The sequence below is a fragment of the Hippoglossus stenolepis genome, chromosome 8 (assembly GCF_022539355.2).
Source record: "Hippoglossus stenolepis isolate QCI-W04-F060 chromosome 8, HSTE1.2, whole genome shotgun sequence".
NCBI lineage: Eukaryota > Metazoa > Chordata > Actinopteri > Pleuronectiformes > Pleuronectidae > Hippoglossus > Hippoglossus stenolepis.
Window position 1 is genome coordinate 19,153,874 of NC_061490.1, and position 27,786 is coordinate 19,181,659.

Genomic DNA, 27,786 nt, shown 5'->3' on the forward strand with positions numbered 1-27,786 from the left:
CGTTCAGCGGGGGACGAGTTAGCGTGTGACACAGTGCGGAAACAACCCCTCACAAACTCACGATCAAGCGGAAAAACAAACAAACCGCAACTTATATCATTTAAAGTGACGACATCTTTTCACACACACTATTTGGATCATTTAAAAAAACTTAAATCTTCTGTTTCTTCCCTGTTTGTCGGCTCCTGTTCACCCTGCGCCTTCTTTTCTTCTGTGTACTTCCGCGTACAATGCCTCCCCCCCCCGCCCCGCCAGCCGCCCCTCCGCTGACACACGGCAGCTCTCGGGACAGGAAACCAAACAGTCCTCTCCGCCTGGTGCTTTTCTCTTCGTTTCACGGTGAGTACGTGGGGTTTATTTTCATCCTCCTGCACCACAACTTCCACGGAGGAGACTCGGGACTCTCACGGTTTCGGTTCGACGTGTTTTTGAAAGTGGACGCGGTTGTTGGTTTTAAACCGAGAGAAGTGGCTCCGTGCGGGTTCCGCGCAGCAGACAGAAGGGGGAGTCCGCAGAGAGGAGGGCTGCGCTCGGCTGTGCGCTCGAACAAACCTCGGCCTCCTCGAATGAGAACCAGACTTAAATAAAAAACCCTCAACTTCTCCATGTAGCTTCTGTGGCGGATTCACTGTGAGCCCCGCGTGGAAGCTCGAGTCCGGAGTCACGCGTCAGTTCTGCGGGAGCAACAACCTCAGGTATCCCGCACGTTTGCTCCGTGCGTGTTTTCTGGCTCAGTCATGATGCGTAACATTTTTACGACTTCGTTTTGGTCTCATCACCAAACTACAAGTCACTTTTTCTTATTCCCCGACGCGAGTTTACCGCAGAGTTGTCGGTGGTGGGAAGTTTGTATCGGTCGGTGACCTTGTGAAAGTTTGTTTTTACCTTCTCCTTCGCTGCAGGAGCTTCGTGAGGAGAGTTTCTCTCACAAGGGAAGTACTGATAACGAGTGTGAAGCTGCTAATTATACATTTTATTCTTTAATATCCCCCTTTTCTTGTTGCTTTTCATTTGAAACAATGGCTCTTCTGAACAGGTGATCCTCTCCTCTGTTTCCCTCTCGCTCCATTGTTTTTTGCACGACACGAGAGGAGGCCACAGTTTAGGGCTCCAGTTATATCAAGATCAAGCATTTTAAGATAAGATAAGAAGACCCTTCAGCAAAGAGGGCAGTTGAATAACAGAAATCAGTACAAGACTGCAACGCAAACGCAAGGAAATATAAGAAATATAAATAATATACGGTGTAAACACATGAGATACAGTGTGTGCAGTCAAAACTGTTGTGCACGAGCCATTGAACTGCACAGGCAGAATATTGCACTGTTAAAAGTGCTTTATATGATTCGACAACATCAATAATCCTCACAATAAATGTCATGTTGTTATTTCTTAAGCTAAACATTTACAAATCTGAAATAGATCAGCTACGCGTTGTATTTCCTCAGTGTTTGCACTATGCATAAGCATTATGTTCATATATATATATATATATATACATAGAACTTTTATTATATTATTGATATTGTTTTATTGCTCATCCTTACAACCATCCTCCTGCAGTCCCTCCTCTCTCTCTCTCTCTCTCTCTCTCTCTCTCCCTGTACCATTCTCCAGTGGTGGATGAAGGATTTTGTCTGAACCAGGGGTCATAAAGGGGCCACAGTTTACACAGAGGGGCCAAATATGTGTCTGTGTCCCTGCTTCAGTGACGTTTACATTGAAGTCATTCCTTGTTTTCTGTTAGCTCATCGATTATATTGCGAAAATTGTTCCTTGTTCAAGCTCATTGTTTACTTCAAAAAAGCTTGGAAATAAGTAATCTTCAAAAATGCTTCATATGGGTCATTGTGTTGTTAGAAAGTGACAAAAAAAAAAACACCCTAGTGACAGGACAAGGGCACTTCAAGGGCCAATCAGATTTCAGCCGGCCCCACCCCTGGATCCGCCCCTGCCACTCTCTCTCATCACATCATCCCATATAGAAAATATAGACCTGGGGGGTGGGGTCAGTGTAGACAGCGTTCATAATTAGTGTCTGCATTACCATCGATTATCCATGATGATTTTTGCCTTGTGAAATAGAGGACGTTGCCCGTGCAGAATGAGGGAGGGGCTACTGTGCTTCGAGTTCCGTATCTCATTAACCTATAACACAGCAGGCTGGGACAGTGCGGCCATGTTTTTATTCATTACTCCTTAAAGAACCACGTTATCTTTATCCAGGTTGCAAGTTTGTCTCATGACCAACAGTGAGTAATAATACTAATGGTTACAGTTAGTAATTACTAGACAGGGCGGTGTGGGGGTGTGTTTGTGAAGGATATTGCAAGTGGCAGTTTTGTTTGTGGAGAGTGTGACGCGGTCGCAGCCAGCTGCTGCACCCCAGAGGCCCCATGTGAAGCAGGCCCTGCCACTTCCTGTTACGCTCTGCTAGACTAGAGAGCACTGCACTTGTCATTTCTCTCTCTCTCCCCACGTTTTGCAAGTGCAGGCTTGTCTCGAGCCCAAAGGCTAACTTCTCTTCCTTTTAAAGGAATGTTGACTATTTAATCTGAGTTGCTGTGCCGCTCTCTCCCTCACGGTCGCACACCCTGTCCGTGGTCACAGGCCTACGAAAACTCACCCGCGTCCACTGTCCCTCAGAGGGTGGGCTGATAAACTCGGTCAGTGCCACAGCGAGGTGTAACAGTCGTTGATAGCCTCGTGCGATAGATGCCTAACAGCTGGAGTGACAGGTGGAACAGCCAGGAGGTATCCTAAGGTCCTGGAGCTGGGTTAAAGGCAAGCTAATAATTTACTGTAGTCAGGATTGAACTTTAAAAGAAGCCCAGGTATTCTTCTGTGGGCGCAGTTAGATTGATGGCAGATAATGCGAAACAGACTGGACTGGGCTGTTGTTCATCTTCTCTCCAGCGGTTTACAGGGAAATCTACTGATTCCTGCGGAATGAGTCTGAATGAGCATGTGCATGTGTGTGTGTACGTGCAGAGAAAGGTGATGATGCAACAGCACCACTAAAAACAAGTGATCTCTGAAGTGTGAGATGTGACAAACCTCTATTTTTTTTAAGTTTAGAGACCAAACGGTGAATCGACAAATTTAAAAAAACAACCTGCAGATTAATCAGAAATTAAAATGATATTTTTTCTCCTCAAGTTCGACCTGTATCGTTGAAAACGAGGCCAAAACACTTGATGATGCAAATGTGCACAACTGAACTTATGTCCCTAACACCCACTGTTGGCTGCTAACACCTGCTAACATCTACTGGTAGTTGGTAACTTAATTTGTGCAGAAGACCTTCAAAAGTATAAGGGATATTCACACTCTTTTCCTATATTCTAAAATACAGCTCTAAAATGTATTGTGAAGCAATAGAAATTTGTTAGCTAACATATTTTGCTGTACACTATTCTATTCCTTTAATATCTGTGGTTGTTGGTGACTTGATGCTATTGTTGTAAATCAGTGAGCATGATTTTTGCATCAGTGTGATGAAGAACCTTGAATTGTTCGGTATTTACTGGATCGTCAACCGGTTTCACCTGAAACACACATTTCCTTCTGGTTATTTTATCTCTAGAACGCTTTTGCTCTGTAGTTTATGTAAATCACACTGAGGTCAGAAACCTGTTTTGCACAACAGTCAACCGAATAAACAGACATTACAATACCAATGCACACTAGAGACGGCCATTTTCAGACAGTCCGACAGTTGGACATGTCACTGTAGGAAATGCACAGGAGGAAATATTATCACTATTTCACTGTCATGACTTAAAAATGCTAAGACTGTAATAACTCCCTCATGCACTCACTCAGTCTTTATCGGTTTACTCTGCAGCAAGCTCTAATTTTAAACTTTGAACACAGAAAGGGGTTATTGTCCTTTTGCATTATTTGTCTCAGATGTAATCAAATTGAGGAGTATTTGTGAGTACAGTACATAGTATGCACTATATTGTAAATACAGAGGGATTTAAGGTACAGTACAGAGGCCATATAATTTACAATATTTAGTATATTGCACCATAATAATAGTGTAATAATAATCAGATTTCACTAGTTTCAACTAGTATGAAGGAATTTCATGATACATTACTTATAGGGGTTCTCCAGTGGTATAATATTGCCGTTCAATAAAGTTAGTCACCCTGCAAGAGAGAGTATTTAAAAAAAATCTAAGCAGCTGAGATATCCAGACATGTGTGATATGGGTAAAGCTCCAACAACAGCTGATCCTACATTTCCCTTAATGCAGCTGAATAGTGTCCTCTCCTGTCCCGGTGAATGCCCACATCTTTAAATTCCCCCCCCCCCCACACACACACACACACACACACTCACAGCAGGTTTCCCGTTATAAATGTGTCTCTGAACCCAAGACGAGAGTTAAACCTGATGACATCACCAGGACACCATCAGTGCTTTCTCAGGCTTGGTAGATGTTTCCTCCAGAGCCACAGAAGACTTTATAAAACTGTTTTCCATCAGGAGTAGACTGACCCATATGTGTGTAATTGGTGGAATACCCCTTTAAGAATGGAACAGACTCCCACAGCACTGATTTGTAGCGACTTGTTCTGCCCTTGAATGAACCGACCGTGTTGGACAAAACATTGATTATTGTTTTCATGAGTTAATTTCAGTCCATTCGTTGTACATGCAGACCATTTACTCTTCTGCTGTCCTTTGGCATCAGCCCGTTCACATGACAGTGATTTTAAAGTTAATTTTGCAGCTCAGAAGTTCTAGATGGTATGAACACAGTCTTTTTTTAAGCTTCTGGCAATTTCACTGTATATCACATGCTCTGCCCTTTAGATGGAATTGTAGTGGCTTGTTCGTCCGTCAGGAGTACGACATTATAATTTCCCATGCACAGCACATAATGGAGGCTTTAATTCCTATAGACTTGTGATGATACAATTAGAAGGAATCTGTTTGCTCCACTTGCAGAATGTAAACAATTCTAATTTTGCAAACTCCAACATAGTTAAAACAGAACTTCTAAATATAAAGATATGCCAACAACATTAACATTGCTGCATTTTCCAAATTAAATATTTTAACTAAACTTAAGTTAAATACTGAAATTGTTTTTAATTATTCAATTGCACCTGTAAGAAACAAGAGCTATTGATCCAAGCTCCGTTATCCTCAGGTGTGGCTCTACTGTGCTACTTATCCACAGTCATGTAGATAGGTGGAGATCCAGAGGAAAGCAGAACCGACTTGAATTCGATTCTGCAGCCTATGGATGTTTATCAGCAGTGGAGGGGCATTTGCCCTTTTTTGGCTGATTTTAGACCAGATGCTCCTTAACATCCTGGACCATCTGTATGTGTTTAACAGTGTCTGAAGTGACACCTGCCTGAAGGGCAGTACAGTAGTCGAGGCAAGAGATAACTCTTTATCTGTACCAAGCTGGGTGGAATGCCGAGTCAGGTAAGGCCTTCAAGGCACAAAAAGGCCACATTTGCATGGGATGAAGAGTGAATGTTGTAGTTGATGTCATGCTGGAGAGACTGGTTGTGTTTAGTTGTAGAGAGGTTTAGCTGAAGGTGGTGTTTCCTCATCCATGCACTTGTCAGAGAGATAAGCACAGATTCACACTAACACCGTGGGATAAAATGGCAGGAATGACAGGTATAGTTGGGTGTCATCAGCATAGCAGTGATATGACGAGCAATGACAGAGGGTAATTGGACTCAAGGAAATGGTTTATATCACTAAGAGAAGGGGCCCAGCCTAAGCCTAGGGGCACACCTGTGGGCTGGAAATGGGATAAGGATGTATATCAATGACATAATGTGCTGCCTATTGAAACATTACAGCTGTTGACACAACTATGCTACATTCTGGCGGTATGTAAAAAATCTATACCGTGCAAGGGTTTTATAACGGTATACTGGATGAGCTGGTATACCGCCAAGCACTAGCTCACAGGTATTTTGTCTTAACACAAAGAGCTCGGTGTTTTAACCTGCTGATCTGTCATCTCTCTGCTGTCAGTCAGATCTGCTTCGTACTCTGGAGTCAAACTAGACCAATCGTCCTTCTCACAGAAAGGTGTGTGTGCACATGTGAGTGATGTGAGTCATGCGTGAGCAGTGGGGACATTCCCCCGGAGCATAATGATCCCTTTAGGACCAAAATGCTTGTTGTCAATTTGTTTATTCACTCTCCCTCTCACTTTGGCCCTGTGCATACCTGGCATTATCAAGCCTCATGATCACAAGTGTGTGTGACAGTTCCCACTTGGCATTGAAATTTCATCTGAGTGAACACTTCAATGCACTTAATGAGTAATGAGATCTAATTTACCCAAATTTATATGCAAATACATTTGTACATCCTTGTTCAGTGGTGAGTTTGTTAGTTCATTATGAACTTGTAGGGAGCTAGAGGACATCAGCTGTTAGTAGGTGGGTCTTCAATGTGGTGTAGGATTCATCTGTGTTCCCGCTAGTCAACAAATGGAGCCACACATGTCCCCAGACCACCTCTGAAAGTAGTCTGAGGGATCGCATCTCAAATGAGTCACAGTGGTACTTTCACACCTGTAGTTTGTCTTCACAGCTGTAGTCTACTTGAGATCAGATCATCCAAGATTAATGTTAATACCAGGTCTGGACCAGGCCTTGATAAGAGGATTCTGTTCGAGTGCTGTATATACATGTGCTGCAGCACTCTCTGAAAAAAAGCTAGAAAGTGGAAAGAGTTACATCCATCTGTCCAAGTGTGAGTCAGAGGGACGACTGGCAAGCTGATGTGTGTGAGCGAGGCAGAAAACAGAGAATGAGCTCTTTCATTTGAGGGTCAGAGTGGAAAAAGCGAGACAAGACTTCATAGATGTTTACTTTTGAGGAGTGAAAGATTGTGGGTGTTGTGGGGTGAAAGGTCCTCCAGTCTGACAGTGTGTGCAGACAGTGTGCTGACTGTATAGCTGCTTTCAGACATGAACTGAACTCTGCAGATACTCTGTATTTTCTCCAGAGGAGGAGCATGTGTGAACGCAAATGTCAGAGTGAGAGACTCTGCAGTTTCTGCGGACTTTCTCCACCTGCCCTCCCACTATGAAGACTCTAGAAATTCAGGAGAATCCGATGTGAGAACATAGCAGGGGATCACACGCAGGATTCACAGCGAGCGAGTGGGGGGTGATAACACAGACGCAAAAATGAAAAAAACAAAACAAAAAGAAAATGAATATCACCCGTGGAAAAAGTGGAGACACACATGTAGGAGACACCAACAGAGATTTTGTGGTGATAAGAGCAAACACCGGTGATCTCTGCAGCGGAGTTAATACGTCACTTCCTGCCTCTGTCTGCTGCACCCGGCTGCTCCATCTCTCGCCTGAGTGACGCAGATTTGTTGCTGTTGTGAATGCGTCTGTGCAGAAACCTCCCGCTGTGTTGTTTATGTGTGGATTTTACCCGCAGGTCATGTCTGAGAACAGTTTATGTGAGCACTCAGGCCTTTATTAACAACAGAGGATTCTTGTAGTGGTGATATTGTAAGGACTGTAGTAACTGTACAGATACGTGATAATGGCACATTAGCATTTGCACAATAATTCGTTATTTCCATTGTCATTTTGACTGATACCAATATGAACAATTTTCTTTAAATGCTACACAACTTGTCTAGTTCAGACCTCTAATGAGGTCTGATTGATATAATTAATTTGAATTTGCACTATCTATAAAATGTCTAAATTACAATTCCCAAAGAAGCTACTTTTTGTCAGCATAGATGATATCTGGCTATTAGTTGCTATGACTCTGGACAGGTTATTTGTCTCCAGGTGTGTCTCCCCTCCCAGATTCCAGTTACATTTGGCAAAGAGGCTCCATTTAGCTAAATGTTGCTGATAACCCGTAATGGGGTTGTTGTTTTAATAGGATTATGCAAAACTACCCAACCGATTTCAACGAAATCTGAACGTGTTGGGACATGACCCAAGACTGAAACCGTTAAATTGTGCGGCGAGTGCAGGAATGTTTTTCACACATTGTTAAAGAGAGGAGTTTTTGTAGTTCTCAAGAATTTCTCAGGGAATAATTCATGGATTTTTGATGAAAACAATCAGGCATATTTTCAGGACTGATATATATTTGAGGTCTGAGTGTCTAGGATTTTGCTGTGGCTTGATTGAATTGGCGGAGGTGTGCTCTCTTCTGAGTGCTATTCTAGTTTTCAATCTATAATGATGTCAGCTTTCGGCTCGGCTCTTTATATAATTCTTGCTCAATTGTAATACACATTAAGTTTGAAAAAAAATGTTTTAGTCTTGAGATCATGATGGCAAGTTATGAATCAGCTGCATGTTGAAATGTAATGTTGGTCTTACTGTCCAGCACCAGCTTTGAATTACACAACACAATATCTCTGTTTCTGCTTTGTTAAAAAGTCTATTGTGAGTTCCAGAATATTATAGAAGTGTTAGGTCAAATAGAGTTCTCCTTTAACCTCTAATCTTGTAGCTACAGACTCTTCAAGAGTTATCAGCTCTGCCTTATCTTTCATATTCATCAGTCATTTCATTGTCCACATGCATTTAAATTGGGGTTCAAACATTGTGCTCATTATGGTCATTACAGAGAACAGTCTTGAATAAATATTGACTTATCCCTTTAAGCCTTATTAATCTGTCCTGTTGCGGAGAATGTTGCATATCTGGATCGCACAGCATTGGCATGAAGTTAGCATCATGAACCAAGGTGTGCTTGTGTGCAAGTACAAAGGCATTTTTGGCAATGTTAGCCTCAGCTTTGATTCTGGCCAGTCTCGATTCCCTCCAGAACTATTCCAGCATGTGCCTGGGTATTTAAGCTTTTATTTTCTATTGCTTTGAATTTAAGATGCAAATGAACTTGGGACATGCAAACGTAATTAGGAATGAATGGGGAGCAGTTTTTGTCACAAATGCTGGTCCGAGGTTTCTGTGTTTGGCCTGAGCAAATACTGCACTACACACACATACACACACTCACACACACATGGAAGCAGTTAGGCCAAGCTAGAGGTTTACTCTGAACTGCCAATCCATGCCAGTCGATTGGCCCCAGCCTATCAAATGTTTCCATGAAGCCAGTGACCTCTATATGGGGACATGAGGAGAGTGAGAGGATGGTGGGGGGTGGGTTTGAGTTGGGGGTGGCAGTTTGTCAGAGCAGGAGAGTGAAGTGTACTTTGGCTCCAAGGGAAAGCGAGAAAATGAAGAGAAGGTGTGTTACACCTCTGTGACTATGCTTGGCTGTGTACATGAAGAAGGGAGGAGACTGAGCAGTAGCTTGGGATACCTTGTTTAACATCTCCATTAAAATCTTAACAGACGCTTGGGGAGGCTTACACTTGGATCTTTCGGGGGGGGGATGGGGCTGTTCAGCATCATAAAAAAACATCTGGGAGCAACATCTGCTCAACCTAAATCACATCAAGAGAAGGTCAACGATTCTTTTTTTCCAAATAAAATCATATCAAGAAAAGGTTATTACAGTGGAACTCTCAGGAGATGCGACAATGGTGCAAGTCAAACGCTTTTGAAGTCGGAGGATCCAGTAGGATTTAACAGTTTGGTTCCTCTTTAGACTTGTAGAGGGTTAGGGTTAGGATCCTGTGTAGCAATGAGAAGGCCGGCCTCTGTTTTCCCGGCTGTGTTGGCCATAATCTTATTTTAGCCGCTACGTAATGGTCGTTAAATAACATAATTGGCCCTTGTCTGCCGGCCATGAATGCACCGGCTGTCTTAGAGCGATTGTACAACCGACTGCTTTATTTTAGGCTGAAGGTGGAGAAGAAGAAGGAGGGAGGTTAAGAGACACAAGGAGAGAAAGAAATACTGGATGAAGAGGGATGAAACGTACAGAAAGAAGGGGGTGTAGTGGTGTAAAAGAGGAGGAGAGCATAGTTTTATACCTTCACTACAGATCAGCCACTCGCACTGATGTCACTTCCTTTGTGTACTGTGCTGTGGTACGCTATCGTCATTATCTCACAGCGTACCCTGGCCTGTTCTGTTTTCTTAACAGATGTCGGTACAGTGACTAGATTTCTGGTACGGTATTTGGTACGGTATTTGTCCTCAAGAAGCACTGGCAGTTCTTTTGCCCTTTGGTCTTATTGAATTATCAGGCAGACAATCAGTCACATTGTAACGTAAAGACTTCTGATCTGTTTTTAGTTGATAAAAGTTTTATTTACAATCCGGCTGGTGTCTGTTAATCCAAGATGCTTGTTCTTTTTCTGTTTGAGCTGATACTTTTAAAAGGGTCATTCGTGAAGTGTTGCAATGCTTTGGATTCAAACACTGGTTGTCAACTCGTGGCTGATGAAACCGAATCAGGAAGCGATGTGGGCAACTGTGTCATCGTTACCAAGCGCTTCAGCTTTTGGCCATCGATACTTCAACGCAGCAGGGTTTTCAAATAAAAACTAGGTAAGCAGTGTTTACAAAGTTCTCTGTTTTAGGCACTTGAAAACTCAGAAGTAGTGTTGACTAGCGTGTGGATACCTGACGTGAAGCCATCGGGTATTTGGCCGTGTTGACATTTTTCTTTATGATATTCGGGTTTGTGTTTTTTTCGGTCACATTGGCTGGGCTGTCTCATTTTTCTTTCTACACCGCGAGTGCCTGTGATCGAAGAAAACGGTGTGCTCCGGTTTGATTCAGATACAAAAAAACTGAATATTTGTCGAGCTCAGGTCAGAATCGGTTAGTTTTCTCTCTGGCTCGGTCAGGTTCAGACAGAAAATTGCAGCCCTGGCCACAGTCTAGTGTGGATGTCAGACTTAAACGTAGCAACTAAAACATTGTAGTCTGGAAGTAGCCTTGGTGTTGTACTTTTAATAAACTTGTGCACCAGGAAGAGACGGATTTTAAAACATGGCCAAAAGTAAAGCAGCAGAGGTTGACGTGTCCTGGCTTTCAGTCACTGGTATGGGTCAAGTGCCAAAACACTGGATTGCATCACTTCCCAAAATGCAACTCAATGGCATCTTTCATTAGACCCTCAGTTACATACTCATGTGGTATATACTATTAACTCTTCATTCCCAGTTTGAAATCCAGGCTTTTTCTCAAAATGTTCTAGTCTCAAGCGGAATCCAACATGAGCCCAATAACACCATGCACTCACGTACACACTCCTCAGTCGATTCCTCATGCGTGTGTTTTCACTGAGGTGCTTGCTCACTGGTAAACCATCCTGCTGCAGCCCAAACCATTCGGTCAAGGTTGAAAGCATTGATTCGGCATCAGCCTGTTTGTGTGTGTTGTATTAGACGTAGTAGACGTAAGCTCTCGGGTGAAGCTCAGTGCTCGGACACACTTTGGATGCTTATGTGCTTGTTAGACTTTGCAGAGTCTCTCACTCTTTTTCCATCGCCTGTTTTTTCTTTCTTTCTTTCCACTGTTGCTGCCTTGTTCTTCATTTCCTGCTGCAGTGAGCCCGCTCTTTTAATTTTTCCCCTCCTCCTCCTTCACTAAGCGTCTTGGTTTTTTCCCCCCTCTGTTTAGTCTATAGGGTTCATATAGGCCAGTGCTTGCAGCCACAGTCATGTTTACCAGTCCAGGTTTATGATCGCAGTGTAAAAGTCAGACACAGAAAATAATCACGATGATGAAACATTTGGAAATTTTGTGAAAACATTGGAAAAAATGTTTTTTTATAAGTTACATTTATATCTGTGCAATTCATGGTGTTCAAGGTCAGTTCACATGTCATCAAAATGCAGATATCTGCAAACACTGCAGTCACAACCCATCCTGTCCTGCTCTCACTCTTCTGTCGTGAACTCATGTTCCTCATTGGTTCGTCACTGGGTTTCGTTCACGCTGTGCAGTAGCTTCCTTCTCTGGCTACCATGCAAACTCGTAGATAAGCGGCACAGGAGGTGTGTTTGATCTAAAAAGAATTCTGACATGTTTCTTACAGAAACACTTGCGTGCTCTTATTCTTTCACCTCTTCTCACTCCTGTGCTTTTGCCTCACTTTCTCTTTTCCCCCTCCCTCTTTTTATCTGATAGGTCATATACAGGAAATGGCTCTGATAGCTTCCTGAGGAAATTACACCCACTTCCTGTCTGTGTGCCTCCCCATTTGCCACCTTCCGCTCCCCCAGTTTTTTTTTCTTCTTCTTCTTCTTCTTTGCTCAGGCGCCTCAGGGAGCAGCAGCTGGGGGAGCAGTGGCGCTGGTAGGAATCCCCCCCAGTCACTGCTAATGAGGCTGAGGCCTGATGAGCGCACCAGATAAACAGCAGTGCAAACACAGCAAGCAACAGCCATTAGCTGCTGGGTTATTTTTGGGTGCTGCCCTCATAGAATATAGACGACAGGACAGGGCTTATTGTGACTGAGTGTAAGAAGAGCGCTCACACAATGGATTCTGTGGCCAGGTGCATCGAGTAATTGTGAATGAATGAAGCTCTAATTTTTGTGTGTTCTGTGTAGGAGGATGTACAGCTCAGTCAGTTGGCGGTTTATTAGGCACACATGTATAAACTGGTGCAGTCTACTGTGGCAGGCAGTCCTATGATAAATCCTGCCTTTATGGAGCTTATAATGTTCACTCGTTGTTACCTCCACTATAGGGAAATTATGTTTTCTCCCCTATCTGTTTGTTTGTTTGTTTGTTTGTAAGCAAGATTATGCAGAATTCCTAAAAAATTCTTTAGATCACTTTCTTTGTGACGTTGACATTTTCATTGAGGGAATAATTAATTGATCTTGAAAAATCCAGCACATTTAGGGAACTGATATCTATGAGTGTTTGCAATTTGGTGCACCCTGATTGAATTTGAGGGGACTGATTGGCCTTGGAGGAGGTGTATGCTCTCTAAGTGTAAGTCTAGTTTAAAACGGTATTAGAGCGGTCTTGATTCAACATTTAGGTCATTTTGCTGATTTGTATTGAATTATGTAGAAAAGTTTTTCTATATATCTATCTGCAGCTTAAACAATGGGAGCACCTGCCTGTATAATGCAGTACTGTTCAACAGCACCACAAAAACCACAAAATAATCATATTAAATCAACACTTCCCTAAAACAGTTTCTATAACTCCTTATTAACAAACATAACAGACTTACCGCAGGACTGTTGTATTAGACTGTTAATAAACTGACAACTGAGCGTGTATAGCCTTTGTTGTCATTATTATTTTTCTTTTTTGGGGGGGGGGGGGTCAACTGCATTTCATTTCCTAAAGGATGAGGTCTTGTTTTCCTTTGGAGAGACCATTGACAGTGAATCTTGTTTGGCACATTGTTTGGATTTTGCTCAACGCTGCACATCAGTGTTAAAATTAATTAAATTATGTAATATGAATATCTTAACATGCTAATTTTACCATAGTGGGACAAATAGAGGAATATTTAATGTTTTTCTAATTGGAGATTATTGCACCTTTTAGATTGTAGCTTATGTTTTTTTATTTATCTTTAAAAAATGATTGAATTTAATAAAAAATTTAAATTGAAAGAGTGAATCATTTCAGGCCGGTTTCACCTCCAACAACACCAAGAATTGCTGACTGTTGACGTCTGAACTGTGCTGGATTGCACCTGTAACCACACCCAACAATGATTTCATCATGTACATGAGAACACTTGTACAAAACAAGATGTTCAGGAAGTCTTAAAGTCTGCCTTCACTTTAAAAAAACATGTTGGTTATTTCCCTTGGAATTGAAACTGTGTTATATGTAAATAACCACGATTGTGTAACACTGGTATTAACTCTGAGCTGGTCTCCTGGCAGTAGAGCTGAGTGCGGCTCAGACCATGTGATCATGTGACGACAGGTTTGTTGTCTGGAAAACTGCTGGGTCAAATCTTATATTGTTTGTCACTGTGTAGTCTCCTGGGATTCACACGTGTGCAGGTGTAATACTGGAAGTGCATCAGTATCTATAACCCTTATCCTGAGCCATGAAACTGAAGGAATCCTCACTGTTGATGATGAACTCATACATGTTGTAGGTTGACTATCACAGAGAAGCACCTGAATGAATATGCCTGACCTTCACCTGACCTGATCCAGCTCCACCAAACTTACCACGTTCTCCTCTGACAGTCACCATCATATCATTATTACAGGAGCAACACGTGTGGTCTCCTCCGATTGCGGCATGGACCCTGAAGATGCCCAGTTGGGGGTGAGGTCACAGCTTGACTCCTCGTCTCTTCTTGGCCAGAGGGGTTTCACTGAAACAGCAACGCACTAAACAACGACTTAACGGTTTCACAAAGGACGTGGGCTTTTTGCACGAGCTGATGTAAACAGTGACTGAGTTGTTATTAGGCTGCCGTGTGTAACCTGGTGGAAATATGAAATGCTAAAATGTGCTGCTACTGCGTTTGAATGAGGAAACAGGTGTCTGGGTATTTTCAGTTGCGTAGCATTAGACCTCAGGCCTGGTCAGGGATGAAGAGGAATGCTGTTGTAAAGACCAGTTGTCATAGAACACACACACACACACACACACACACACACACACACACACACACACACACACACACACACACACACACACACACACACACACACACACACACACATGTTCACCGGCAGCTCCCCACAATCACATAGGAATGGCCCCCTCCCACTTACGTGCTCAGTCTTAACCCACACACACACACACAAAGGCACGTACGCTTGATGGCTATCATCAGATTGATGCCACCTGACACTTAGTTAGTCCTGGAATGTGATGGGAGGGGGCGGCGTTGGTGGGATGGGCGTTGGTGGGTTGTGGGTGGGGGGCAGCTGCCTACTCTCGGGAGCTGATCTCGGCACTTATGTGACTTTCTGCTCAAACACTATGTACTTGTAGTGTTTTCTTCCCCCCCTCAACCACGTCTAAATCAGCCCGGATGGACTCTGATAGTTTGGAGCTTAAGCCAGCGATCATGTGCTAATTAAGGTGAAGGGAAGAGAGTCTGGTTACTGCTGAAACTCACAGACTGTCTCCATCTGTTGTCTGCACCGTGCCATATGCTGGAATGCACCGCTCGGCTCTTCCTGGGCAGAGGAGGCTCCCACTGCTGCTGCCGCCCTCCACAATCCCGTGCTCTTTACATTTCAGAGTGGCGCTGACCTTCTCTGCCTCCGTACCGCAATTAGCTTTCCCCTGCCTGCTTCAATTTATATCTCAGAGTATGAACGCGCATTACAGTTTCTCCGATATCAACCGAGTCATAACAATAACAGGGGATTGGCTTCAGCATCTCCTGTAACGAGGAGGCTGCGATCGCGGTGCAGGAGGAGCAGCAGTGTTTTAAAAAGGAGTCTGCTTTCCTCAAGGTTTTAGAAGCATGTTCTGCTTCACATCATAACTGAAGGCAGCTAACTCAGGAGAAACAGAAACCATTCACTGTTGGCACACTCACTTTTAGAGCTGACACGATTAGTTAATCAGAAACCACCCATTTCACAGCTAAGCAATAATTGATTCATTTTCAATCTAAAATGCCAATTATTAGATTCTTCCAGGTTATAAAATGTGGCTCTTCACTGATTTCCTTGGTGTTACTTTATAGTAAATTGAACAATTTGGACTTTGTTCTGTAGCTCGGACAAAACAAGACTTTGAGCTTGTGCTCCAGGATAATCTGAAAGGCCAAACCATAAATAGTAGCCATGGTAGCGAGGTTCCGCTGATGCATGCACTCGATCGATCACAAGTTAGTCTCAACCGTCATTCATGACCGTTAACCCCATTTTTATTGCATCAAATAACCTTCCCAAAAACCCAAAAAAATGCACTCGAACAAACATCAGTGTGAGAAGAACCACCTAAAATAACAGGAAACATATAAGAACATTTGATTTTTGTTTTGTCCATGTCCCATCCACTAACATGCAGGAAGTGGCGTTCATGACCTATTCTGCAGCCAGCCACCAGGGTACGATCAGATCACTTTTGGAGAGCCGTCACATCATCCATTTTTGCACCCAGTCTATGAGTTTCTACAGACCAAAGGCTGGTTCACATCATTAAAACCTGAGTCGTAACAGTGAAAGCATTTTATCTTTCCACCAGGACTTAGCCGTATCTGCTTTGGCAGCGGTAGCCAGTCATAGCTGTGGTTGTCATGGTGACATAATTGTTGGTGGCGTTGGACACTTTGGTAAAGTGTGCGGTGGCTGTGTGTGTGTTTGTGTCCATACAGATGTGCGTTCACAGCCCTGACAGCGCTGTGTCTCTCTGTTTAGCTAACCCCTCCTACGCATGTTGCTCTATCACTGGCCTTTCTCAACCCTCCAGCCCACTGGATATGACCATGAATCCATGAATGAACACATTCTCTCTGTCTCTCTTTCTCCTTCCTCTCTCTCTCTGTCTCTCTCTCTGACTAACAGCTCTGTTCCTCTCTGGTCTCTGTACAAAAACTTACCTTGACCTCAAAGCATTCCTGCTTACCACTGTACACACACCCACACACATACACACCCACACACATCCACACACACACACACACTGCACTCAGCCTGTGTGTGAATCATTTGTGGTTGTGGACACAGTCACTTTAGTCACATTTTCTCATAAACTCTAACCACCAAGTGATTTGTGAATGTGACTGTGGCCTGCACACACATCACATATTCACCATAATTGGTGTAAAGTGTAACAATGCAAAAATGAACAAAAACATGCTTTAATTGTCTTATCTACAGATTGTTTTCAAATTGAATAGCAATTCTTAACCGATGAGTAAGTCTACATATCCAATCAGAATTTTTTGTATATTATTAATTGTCCAAAAACATATATAGATAGTGTACATTTAAAGTCACCTTTTGTCATAATATTAACTACTGTTCAGCTACCTCAGTATAACTGGTATAGAATATACATTATATTTTATTTCTAGATCAGTGTTCTTAGTTGCTTTACAGCCTATATGTAAAATGTGCTTTACACATGAGATGACAACAACAGTCCAATACAAAAAATAAATCAGGACAGGATCCAAATATGGTGCCTGAAAATGACTGGACAGAATAAGAGGGACCAGAATGAGCTAAAATCAGGACCAGAGCAGATATTCTCAGCCGAGCAGATATTCTCAGGCAGGTTGTTCCTGTTTTTCAGGGCCTGAACAGAAATCCCTTCACTTCTAGTGTTTTGCCTTGACTCTATAACTACAGTAAGAGGACACTGCTCAAGGAGTCTTTACCATTACTCAGGTCCTGGTCTCTTTAATAACTGTTTGTCAGGGCTTTATTTCCACAGTGACAGTTTTTCCTCTCAGTACTTTGAGTCACCTCACACCTCTTTGGCTCTTTGCCCTCTGCGCGTGCACACACACACACACACACACACACACACACACACCAGTGGACAATGGTAAATGTTGTACAGCCTAGCTGTTGGGCTTTTTGATGTGTGTTTGGGTGTTCCCTGGTGGCGGCTCTGGGTCTGCGGCGTTCAGAGGACTCCATGCAGAGGCAACGTGTTTGTTTGTGTTTTTTGGGTGTGTATGTGTGCAGGGGAAGTGGTGTGAAGGGTGTGAAGGGTGGGGATAAGTTGGTCACCCGTTCCGATGTATTTTCTTCCCATTTCGTGGATTTCAAAGGCATAAACCTTTTTCATTTCAGATCTGTTAGACCTGGGGGTGGAGGGGGTTACGTCCTCTCATGGCAGCTTGAGGAGAGTTTTCCTCGTCTGACAAATAATTTTGAAGAGCGAAAGTTTGGACAAACTTCAGAGAGAATTTCCACTGCATGTTACTCATTAAATAATTTTTTTCACCCCGAGTTCAACACCTGAACTGAATGTTTTAGTCCAGCCTCAGGGAAGAGGACTTCAGCATTACACAGAGGACACCTCATGAAATTCCCAGGATTATCTACCATCTTTTCTAATTGCTTTAATATCAGTGTGCCAGTAGCCTCATAATTTATTCCTAGAGAAAATCAGGTTTATTGAAAAGAGGTAACGCTTTGCCAGTGGATTCTCTAATCACAGTTGAAATATTTTTTTTTATTAAAACATAAAAAAAGTCAGTTGTCAATGAAAAAAGACCAGTTTCAACTTTTAGTCGAAGCTTTATATTCCTTTTGCCTCTGTTAGCTCACATGAATGGGATCCTGCTTTTAAGCAATATGACACATCACTCTCTCCATGAGGCCACACTGAATGCTGGGACATTTTCCCTCTTTCCCTGCTTGATGTTATTTTTCACTTGGAAAGTTCACTTTGTCCAAACTTTAATCAGCAGGGGCTCAGGATGTCAAAGAGAGATAGGCTGCCAGTACAAAGTATAGCACATAATGTTTGCTAATTGCCCTGTTCTTCCTCCCTCTCTCTCTCCATTTCTCTTTCTTTCTCCCTCTCTCTCCTTCTCCTCCTCCATGGCAGGGTGTGTTTGGGGCTCAGTGCTCTAACCCAGCCATGAGCATCATCGGGGCCGAAGATGAGGATTTCGAGAATGATCTGAATGATGTGAGTGAATTAAATACGGCGACTCATGGCAGCTGAATGTCATTTTATTATCATCTCTCATTGTCATTGTCTTGCCCTCACGTTCTCTCTCTCTGTCTCCTCCTCTGTCTGTCTGCCTCTCTCAGACGGTGGATGACCAGGATTCACGCTTTAACAGCATAGAGCAGTTGAAGGATCGGCCGACACACCTGCTGGTCTTCATGCAGCATGTGTTTCTACAGTTTGACCCTGCTCCCGTGGTGAGAATTACACCTCCTGTGACCCAGTGTCTTTTTATCTGTGTATGAGTGTGTAGTAGAGTGTCGATATGGTTCGGTCAAGTTGGCTGGACTATCAATACGATGTTTTACTCTGCATTTGCCTGTAAAGTCGGGTTCGGGTTGGGCGGTATGTTTTCTCTTGGGTGCGCCACGAGCCGCACTCTAATGTGTAGGTGTCAAACAATGATCAAAAGGTTGATTTTTAAAAGAAAATAAATCAACAGTTGAATTCGAATATTATTTTGTCAGTCAGCCAGGGACAAATAAATACGACAATATAAGACTTCAGGTTCTGGGAATATGAAATGGAAAATGTTCTTTACGTTTGTCTTTTCAAATACTAATGATTTATTAATTAATCAAATTGGTAGATCAGTTGATAATAAATATAATCATTAGTTGCTGCTCTACATGAAGATGCCCACTCTGTTTAGTGTGGTCAGTAATAGAAAGTAAAGGTGCTGCTTCTACTCCAGTGACTCATAGCTGTGATTTGCTAATTGAGACAAGTGAAAGTTTTAAGAGCCGCAGGACTAGAATAATACATAAAATGATCTTAGATGCAGGATTCATTGTTACAATGTTACAACATTTTAAAGAAAATTAATTTCCTCATTCCAACCTGCGTCTGATTTTCACCACCTTGGTCATCCACGACATAAGCAGCTGTGCTGGTCAACAAAAAGCCATTAGGGTGAGATAGGCAGTCAGACAGGTTCTGGAGAAGTCCCAGTGTAAACAGCTGCTAAATCTAGAACAAGTTTACACTGCAGGTTTTCTGTACAGTGATTAATCACAGCATCCTCAAAACATGTACCATGACAGGCAATTTACCTCTGAATAGGAGGTGCTTAACTTGACTCAGTAATTCACCTGATAGACATTAGTTATTAAAGCCAAATCATGATAACATTACATGAGATTATATTAGAGTTTAGATTGATCCTGACTTGCAGCCTAGTTTGTATAGGACACATGACACTAATTTGAGTTCAGACAAGAGTGTACATTTCTGTGTGTGTGTGTGTGTGTGTGTGTGTGTGTGTGTGTGTGTGTGTGTGTGTGTGTGTGTGTGTGTGTGTGTGTGTGTGTGTGTGTGTGTGTGTGTGTGTGTGTGAGACTACATTTGTATCAATGCTGATATAAAGCATGCCTGTCCTTTCCCCTTTGTTCCGCATGCAGACTCGGTGACCTACCCCAGGTACTGTTACACCTCTCATAGCCACGAGTCGACGCCCTCCCTCCATCACTCTGATCCTTCTTTTCCTTTTCCATCACAACATCAGTGTTTTGTGAAGGTGTTACACTAAAGTCAGTGTCAGTGGCTGCTTGTTCTGTCTGCTGCTTTCAGTTTTGGATCCCACATAGAAAAGTTATTATATTGTTTCAATAACATACCGAGACTTGAGTTCTGTGCAATATTGTGGCTGATGACAATGTCATTCAATTATTTAAGCTGATATTTTTCAGTATGATTCAAATCCTCATTTTGTCTGATTGATTAGTTGATATGTGTCAGCATGTTGACTTTTAAGTGCATCTGGTGAATTTTTTTAATTTTATAAACTAAACTTATTATATAACAGGTCATCCTATAGTTTTGTCAACTCCATTCAATTCAATGTGTGTGGGCTGAACTACAGTCACACTTCCCTCATTCACCATCACTCACTGGATTCCTGTCTGTGTCTCTTCTCTCAGCTCTGCTACCTCCATGCCGAACTCTTCAGGACCCTCAGTGCCAAAGAGACCAAGAAGCAATTTGTGGAGTTCTACAACACCTTCTTGGACAAGGGAGCAGTAAGTAGCACACTGCTCTGCCTTATCTGTAAGAAAGTCCAGAACTGACCCAAAGTTTGGGACAAAAAAAGGTGAACGTGAATGTTTTAAACTAAGATATAATAGTGGTAGTTATGTTTGTTATGAGTGTGTGAAAGAATAGAGTGAGGGCAGAGGGGGGGGGACGTTACAGAGACACTTGCAGTCTATTATTCTAATGCCGCTTACTAAGTTTGTCAATGGTATTGCTGCTTTCTTCATACACTCAAAGAGGAAGTGATGTGGGATAACCTTTAAAAACCTTTTTTTTTAAGGAGCACCGTAACTTTTTGAGATATAGTTATTAATCTATTATGTCGTGTTGCAGCTTTGGAGAGAATTGATGTTACTATTTAGCATTTGGTGACATGCAACAAATAAAGATCTAAATAGAGCAGCCTTGGCCATATCAATATTACAGTGTTGTATCAGTAGGAATCAGTCTATAAGTTGGACTCTGGGAGACAAGTACACTGTGTGCACAAGGTTTGTTTGTGAGTGCACTGCTGTGTGTGTCAGCCCTGTTTGTTCTGTCTGTGTTTTTCATTCCTGCCTGTTGCACACCTGGCCATCTTTGTCATATGTCCTCGTCAGAGCTCGTGCAGGGTGCACGTCTGTCTGCCGGCTTGTGCAGCTCTCTCTCCCGGTCTGTCTCGTCCGACCCCACAGCTTCCTGTCAGGATCGTGGGAAAGCCCTTCAGGAGGAATCATCCTCTCTTGGCCTCTCTCTTTTCTTTTTTTTTTAAAGACCATCTCTTTTGTAAACCCATTGACTTAAAGTCGGCCCATGTGGTTATTTTCACATGTCAGTGACAGAACTCTGTGTCTCCCATTTGGAATATCTGTTTTTTCTGTTTTCTTTTTCTTTAATTTTATTTCTAGTGTTCAAATGACCCCTTGTGGTGATATTTAGCTACTGCATGCATTTCCATGGCTCGTGATCATTTGAGACGACACTGTTTTATTTCTTCATTCCACACAAAACAAAGAAAAAATACCCACAAAGCAAAACAAGTTATAAAAAGTTTCATGCCTAATATCTGCTTTAAATATATAATGTTCTTATTTCTGTATCTACTCTATATTACAGGTTCTTAGAGTGTCAGTACCAGGTTATATAACCTATGACTTGGGTAAGTCACTGTCCTTTGGTATATTTATTTAACGTTGTTCAAACTTTGTTATATATTCTTTGCCATATGTGCACAACTCAACTCGGTGTCTCCCTGCCGGTATCAGTCTCCCCACTCACTCCCTGTCTGCTTCGTCTCAGACCGAACTCGTCCAGATCTGCTCTCCGAGGACACCCAAAGACGCTATGCTCAGGAGGTTCAGGGCACGCAGGCGGCTGAGGTGGCCAAACAGCTGGAAGACTTCAGGTGAGAAGCTCCTGAACTCTACTCTACTTTTCGAGTGTTAATGAATGTTAAAATGGGCGAGTCAGTCAGCTAGCAAGCAGGCACACTTTACATTAATACCACAGTGGCAAAAGCACTTTTTAATTGTGGTTTACAGGAAATCTGAATAACAGGAAACAAGAGCATAAGATTCTTAATTTCAAGGCAAAGAGTGACAGAGAGAGAGAAATGTGAAAAAAGAGTTACAATTTAAATAAGAGGAATTTATCCCTAAGAAACCTACCTTTGAATTTTCATATTTGACATATAACAATAATTTAATTATAATCCTAACATTATCAAAGGCATTGCTTTCTTTTACTCTTTGTCAGAAGTTATATTTTATCCAAACTGCACTAAGAACCTGCTCGTATGCTAAGCCGCTGCAAATATCTACCACTCAAGACTTCCTCTGGCACCCTCACAATTAAAGCTGCATATACATAATTTTTCATTGTTGGAAGACTTATATTTTGAAAAGCAGTTGTGTGAACTCAACAATGATCGTGATCTCTCACTTTTTTCTCAGTAGCCCTTTGTTGCTGTGAAGCTTCTGTTTAGGTCTGTTTCTTTTTTCACCTGAACGATAGAGATTTTTAGATCGGCTGCTTTGGACTTAGATTCCCAGACTTTGCTGCAAAAAATCTGTGAATTGAGCCGTTTTAGGAAAATCAAACCTCAAAACATACAAATAAGGGAATGTGAAAATCATGGAGGTTTTTCTTCCTGAATTAATGTTTCTAGTCAGTGTGCACTCTCAGGGGACCTGGATCTGTTATGAGCAGCCCTCTCCATCTACATTCATTGCCCGCTCACTTGATTGGATGCTGGATAGATATTATTTTCATTAATGTGTCCAACTTTTGCCTCTTTCCACTTTGCGCTGCACAGGCAGAAGAGGATGATGGGTATGACTCCAAACGAGGCCGAGCTGGTCGATGTGGAGAGCCACTATCCCACCGACCGCATTCCGATAGAGATGAAGGAGAAGTCTGTGGCCGAGAACCTGCTGGACAAGATGTCTGAGACACAGTGAGTGCTCCTCCCTACTTTTCACGACCGTATCCGAAAGAGTTTATGTGACTAGAGTTTAGATTGTGTGTTAAATAATCCGTACAAAAAATAAGCAACTACCATAAATATGTGGATGTTTGATTAAAATTCAAAGGTGACAGTCACTAGTTACAATCCTGTCACCTACACTGCTAATAATTTTAAAAATGTTATATTTGGGGAAACACAATAATCCAAACAACAGTATAAATCTGTTGAATTTGGGTTTTGGGTTTTGGGTTAGATGATGTTTGCTTAATGTTTTTGTGGAACCATAGCAACTGACGCTTACTGGTATAGCATTTGAAGCAATAGCTAACCACCAGAAATAAAATTCTCAGACAAGAAGTTAATAGAATTACAACTTGTTTTACATCATGAAATAATCCAAGACTCCCTCAAAGTTGAGCAACATTTAGCCCTTTAACCAGAGGAGCTAAACTCGGAGCAGGAGAACTCTGTTTTGTATATTCCTCTTTGCATTCACCTCTCCTAAAATCTGTGAATACCAGCACAATTTGACAGATGACAGAAACATTAAAATAAAATGCAAATTTCCACACATGAGAAAACAACAACACAGCTGTCATGACAACATTATTAAAAGAAAACTTTGAAACAGTGATTGCACAGCGGAAAATAGTCTTTTCCCCAAACCTGCTGCTCTATGTTTTAAATTGGACCATGACTGGTCCGTCGAAACCGTTTAAAATCAGATCTCTTCCCTCTAAAGTTGGCACTTGGCTTCATACAAGGCTCCACAGTAGGCACAGTCAATATCAGCCATGCACATAACCAATGTAATACAACACACGGAGACAAATACAGCAGGAGATGGAGAAAACTGAACTACAGAGCCAGAATGATTGGAAGAGAGCACAATTGAGCACGAAGGAAATGAAGAGGTCGAGAGGAAAAGATGGAGTCAGCAGTGCCACGCTGGCAGGAAGGCTCTCCCCTGACATTCTGCCAACTGGAGGGAGGAGGGAAGGGTGGAGGGGAGACACATCGGAAGAGAGAAGGGGAGAGAAAGGGCCAGAGGGTTATCGAGGCTGGGTAGTTCCTGCCCTGGACACAGTTAAAGAAAGAAAGCAAGAGATCTGGGGGAAAGTTAATCTATCCTTGACCCCGTGGCCAACTGCAATGTGTTATCCTCAACGAGAAGCTAGTCAGACAGAGAGGGAGAGGAGGCCAGGGAGAGGGCACAACACTGTCTAACTTCATCTTGTCAGAAGAGGGGGAAGAAGTGAACGCAAACGAAAGGAGGTGCGTCTCGATCAAGAAACACTCGTCCTCTGGATTTAATCACGCTGTCTGTTGTGAAGACAGAGAAAGTCCACAAGGCCGACTTTATTAAAGACACTATAATTCAGCTTTTGAATCTTTTTTATTTGACCATCACACAGTCAGATCTTTATCGTCGTCGCACAAACGTTTCATTCAGTTCGCTCCATTCATTCACCCCGACAATCATCTCTCTATTCCCCCTCGCTCTGACATACTCCCACACTCATGCACTCGGTCACCCCCGAAGCACCCCCTTCCTCACGAGACCACAACACAGTGACCTCGCCCCCGTCTGTCCCTCATTGGTCTCTCCGCAGATGAGAACAAGGCCACCGCACCATTTGATTGGATAATGCCGGGGAATCCTTGGGAAAACCCCTCCCACCCTTTATGTTCATAACAAAACATGAGTATCCAATTTCTACAGTCTTGCCTGCATGTTGCATCAGACAAAAACATGGTTAAATAGACACTTCCGCTGCATTGGAGCGTTTCTGGATTCCCTTTGCAGACAGTGTACCAGAGCAGCTAGAGCAGATCGCCCCTTTAGACAGTCTGGAGACAATAGTTTGAATTATTCGCAAATCTTCCAGAGTGCAAGTTGATTTTTTTTTTTATTTTAGCACGAGCAGAGGTGCAGCTTTTGATGCATCTCTCACTTTTTTGATCTTTTTTTTTGCTTTTTTTTATTCATTTTTTTTAGAATATGTTCAATAGCATCTGCTCTGAATACAACAACATTACAGTCAGCTTTGAATTAGATCAGAAAAAGCTTAGCCGCTACAGATTCCACCGGCCCAAAACACAGCTAATAATCAGTCGTGCAAGAGAAAGGAAAAATGCTACTTAAGAGGAAGAGGTGAGCTTGATGCTGCACGATAACGCTGCTTTTAAAAGAAAATGTCTGCAGGAGCAACATCACTCACATCTGTCTCTACTCTTTCAGACCAACAATCGTCTCGGACGAGGAAAAATGGTGAGTGAACTTTACAACATTTGCATTAGTGTTCTTTTTAAATGGGTGTTTGTGCGCTTGATGTCATTTGGTCTCTGCATGCTTTTTTTCTAAGCTTGGGTGTGGTCAGACCACAATGTTTTTGCATAGTCTTCAGTGCATCAAAGATTCAATATAACATGTCTTTCATTTGTATATATAGATGTATAGAAAAAAAAATGCCACCACACTCCAGAACAGTTTCTCGTAAAGTGACTGAGGTGGATTCTGAAGCTTTCTATTTCTTGATTTATGCTTTGCACATGAATTATTAAAAGCTGTCATGCATGCCTTGGGTTTTTTACGCTTTTCTCCTTTGAGTCCTTTGTTTCAACTTCTTCAAGTGGAATTTTCAGTGTATTCAGACAGTGTGCTCTGTGTAACTGTGCAGTGACTGGTGATAAGAGACTTTTGTTGAAAGCACACATCCCCAGAGGCTCCTCCTAACTCCTCACATTTCTCCTCAACTCCTCCTTTATCTTTTTTGGGTCGTAGTCCACCCCCCTCCAATTTTCAAACTCCTCCCTCCTTTCTGGACATCTTCAATGATCCTCCTCCCTTTTCCCCTCCTTCCCTGCATCCTCCCTATTATCCTCACATTCACACATATTCACTTTGTCTCAGCATCACCATCTGTGACATCAGAGAAAATAAACACTCTACTGAACATATAAGAAAAAAGATTAATTTAGCTCAAGCATCACCAGGAATGTATAAGCTTTGATGTACTCCTGAAAGATCATGTTAAACAAATGGGTACTAACACAACAAACCCTATCAGATATCGTTAATGAACACATTACTCTAACTTCTATTGCAGCCAATCCATCTTCTCAGCGGTCGCCTTCTACATGAAGCACCTTGGGGTTAAAACCAGAGCCGTCGACAGTAAGAAGTCCAGAGGAGGCTTCTTCAGGAGACAGCTGGTAAAGGTAAACACCCCCTTTCCTGTTTTTTTTAAGCAAATGAATTAATAAAACAGTGATCAGACAGGTCAATAAACACACTGCACTATGCCCTCATTAAATCTTGGCGGAGTAGCAGTTTTATTTTCGCAGCCCATACACGTCTTTTTAATTTGACCTTCTGTCTCACCCGCTCCTGACTTATTTTGCAGAATAAGAAGGATGAGTCCACAAAGGGCAAGCCGAGGGGGGTGTTTCCTGGCATCCCCAGCTGGATTGCAGGCAACAGTATGTATTTGTTCACTCATTAGCCACATTTTCCAAGTTCTGACAGATTTCTTTAATTTATTGCGATCTCAAAATGTATGTAGGCTATTACCTCAATATTTGTAATAATGTATTATTGTGACATTTCAATATAAGTACTGTGATGTATCTTTACATATTGATGTCTATGAACGGTCTGGATATGAGAACATTGTGTCCTGCACTCTTTTCCTGTTACAGCTGAGGTCAAACCTAAAATGGAGGCTGAAGGTACAAATCGCCCAGAGTTCCCATCCTCTCTTTCACCTGTAGAATGGTCACATCCTTACTAATCAACCCATAAGCATGTCTGCATGTTCCAAGTCAAACTGGGAGGGGATGTGGGTGGGGCCCTGTTAAGTTGATTCTAAGTTTCATGGTGGTTGTTTGAAGAATTAATTGCAGTTTAGAATCAGCAGAAAACCTCATTCACTGCACATTTAATTCATGCACAGGTGGTGATTGTTCCCTTGTACCAAACTAACCCTCATGTTTACTGCACAGGCCCTGATTGCATCATACTCATCTCGTCTGTTTGTCCGTCTCTCACAATCTCTGTCTGTTTGTTCACTCACTGAAGTGTTTTTTTCTGCATCTGTGTTGTCTAGCTCTTCTAATCTTTATCATATTCTTCCTCTTCTTCAGCGGAAAAGGATAAAGTGAATCAGGAGCGTAAGGGTCCAGCTCCCGGCAGAGGCTCCGTGACCGAAGCTGCAGTCCTTCCCCTCCCCAGCAGGAAGTCGGGTTCCAGCGGAAGCACTGCGTCCGTACCTGGGCTCGAAATCTGTGATGGCTCAGGCAGCAACATCAGCACCGCCAACAACCCAGAGTCTTCACACAGTGATGGCAAGTCTTTACTGTGGAGTGCGTCACTGGAGTTTTTCCGCCTTTAATTATCATCAGTGTTGAATTATATTACACTTTTGTTGATAAACTCACTGGGCAACAGTTCAATTTTAGTTTCTGCTACTTCGCTGTGAGCTGAACTTTGTTTAATTTTCAGTTTTAAGTGTCAATATTATAATGAGGGAGAATAGTCTTTCAATTTAAGTAAAAAGTAGTGGTGCACCGATGTATCGGCCGTATATCGGTAGCGGCCGATATTCGCCTCGTTTACTGCCATCGGTGTATCGGTAATAAACTTGACTTTCACCGATAACATTGGCCGATGTTCATTGGTATGTTTTCTGCAGCCTGCCAATCTGGCATCCAGATTATGGTATACTGACGCCGGGTTTACACCGGGCGCTGAAGCGCTGCGCTGCGCCGCGCCGCGCAGCGCCAAGGAAAGCCAGGCACCTCCC

At 42.5% G+C, this 27,786-nt stretch overlaps 1 protein-coding gene across 8 annotated transcripts in view; it reads left to right on the top strand.

Moving 5' to 3' along the window:
* Nucleotides 1–235: 235 nt before the first annotated feature.
* arhgef1b (Rho guanine nucleotide exchange factor (GEF) 1b) overlaps nt 236–27,786 on the top strand; it is a 41,977-nt gene continuing 14,426 nt past the window's right edge. For 4 of the 8 annotated variants that reach the window (XM_035162928.2, XM_035162929.2, XM_035162930.2 and 1 more), the window contains exons 1-12: nt 14,128–14,169; nt 18,379–18,462; nt 18,588–18,701; nt 20,424–20,522; nt 21,631–21,673; nt 21,814–21,919; nt 22,829–22,969; nt 25,224–25,253; nt 26,092–26,203; nt 26,389–26,464; nt 26,684–26,713; nt 27,128–27,328. In XM_035162928.2, coding sequence (XP_035018819.1) covers nt 14,143–14,169; nt 18,379–18,462; nt 18,588–18,701; nt 20,424–20,522; nt 21,631–21,673; nt 21,814–21,919; nt 22,829–22,969; nt 25,224–25,253; nt 26,092–26,203; nt 26,389–26,464; nt 26,684–26,713; nt 27,128–27,328 — 1,063 coding nt within the window. In that variant the 5' untranslated portion in view covers nt 14,128–14,142. Of the gene's footprint in view, nt 340–535; nt 696–14,127; nt 14,170–18,378; nt 18,463–18,587; nt 18,702–20,423; nt 20,523–21,630; nt 21,674–21,813; nt 21,920–22,828; nt 22,970–24,714; nt 25,137–25,223; nt 25,254–26,091; nt 26,204–26,388; nt 26,465–26,683; nt 26,714–27,127; nt 27,329–27,786 lie in introns of those variants that run through there. The other 4 variants (XM_035162933.2, XM_035162934.2, XM_035162932.2 and 1 more) reach the window with 4 other exon arrangements.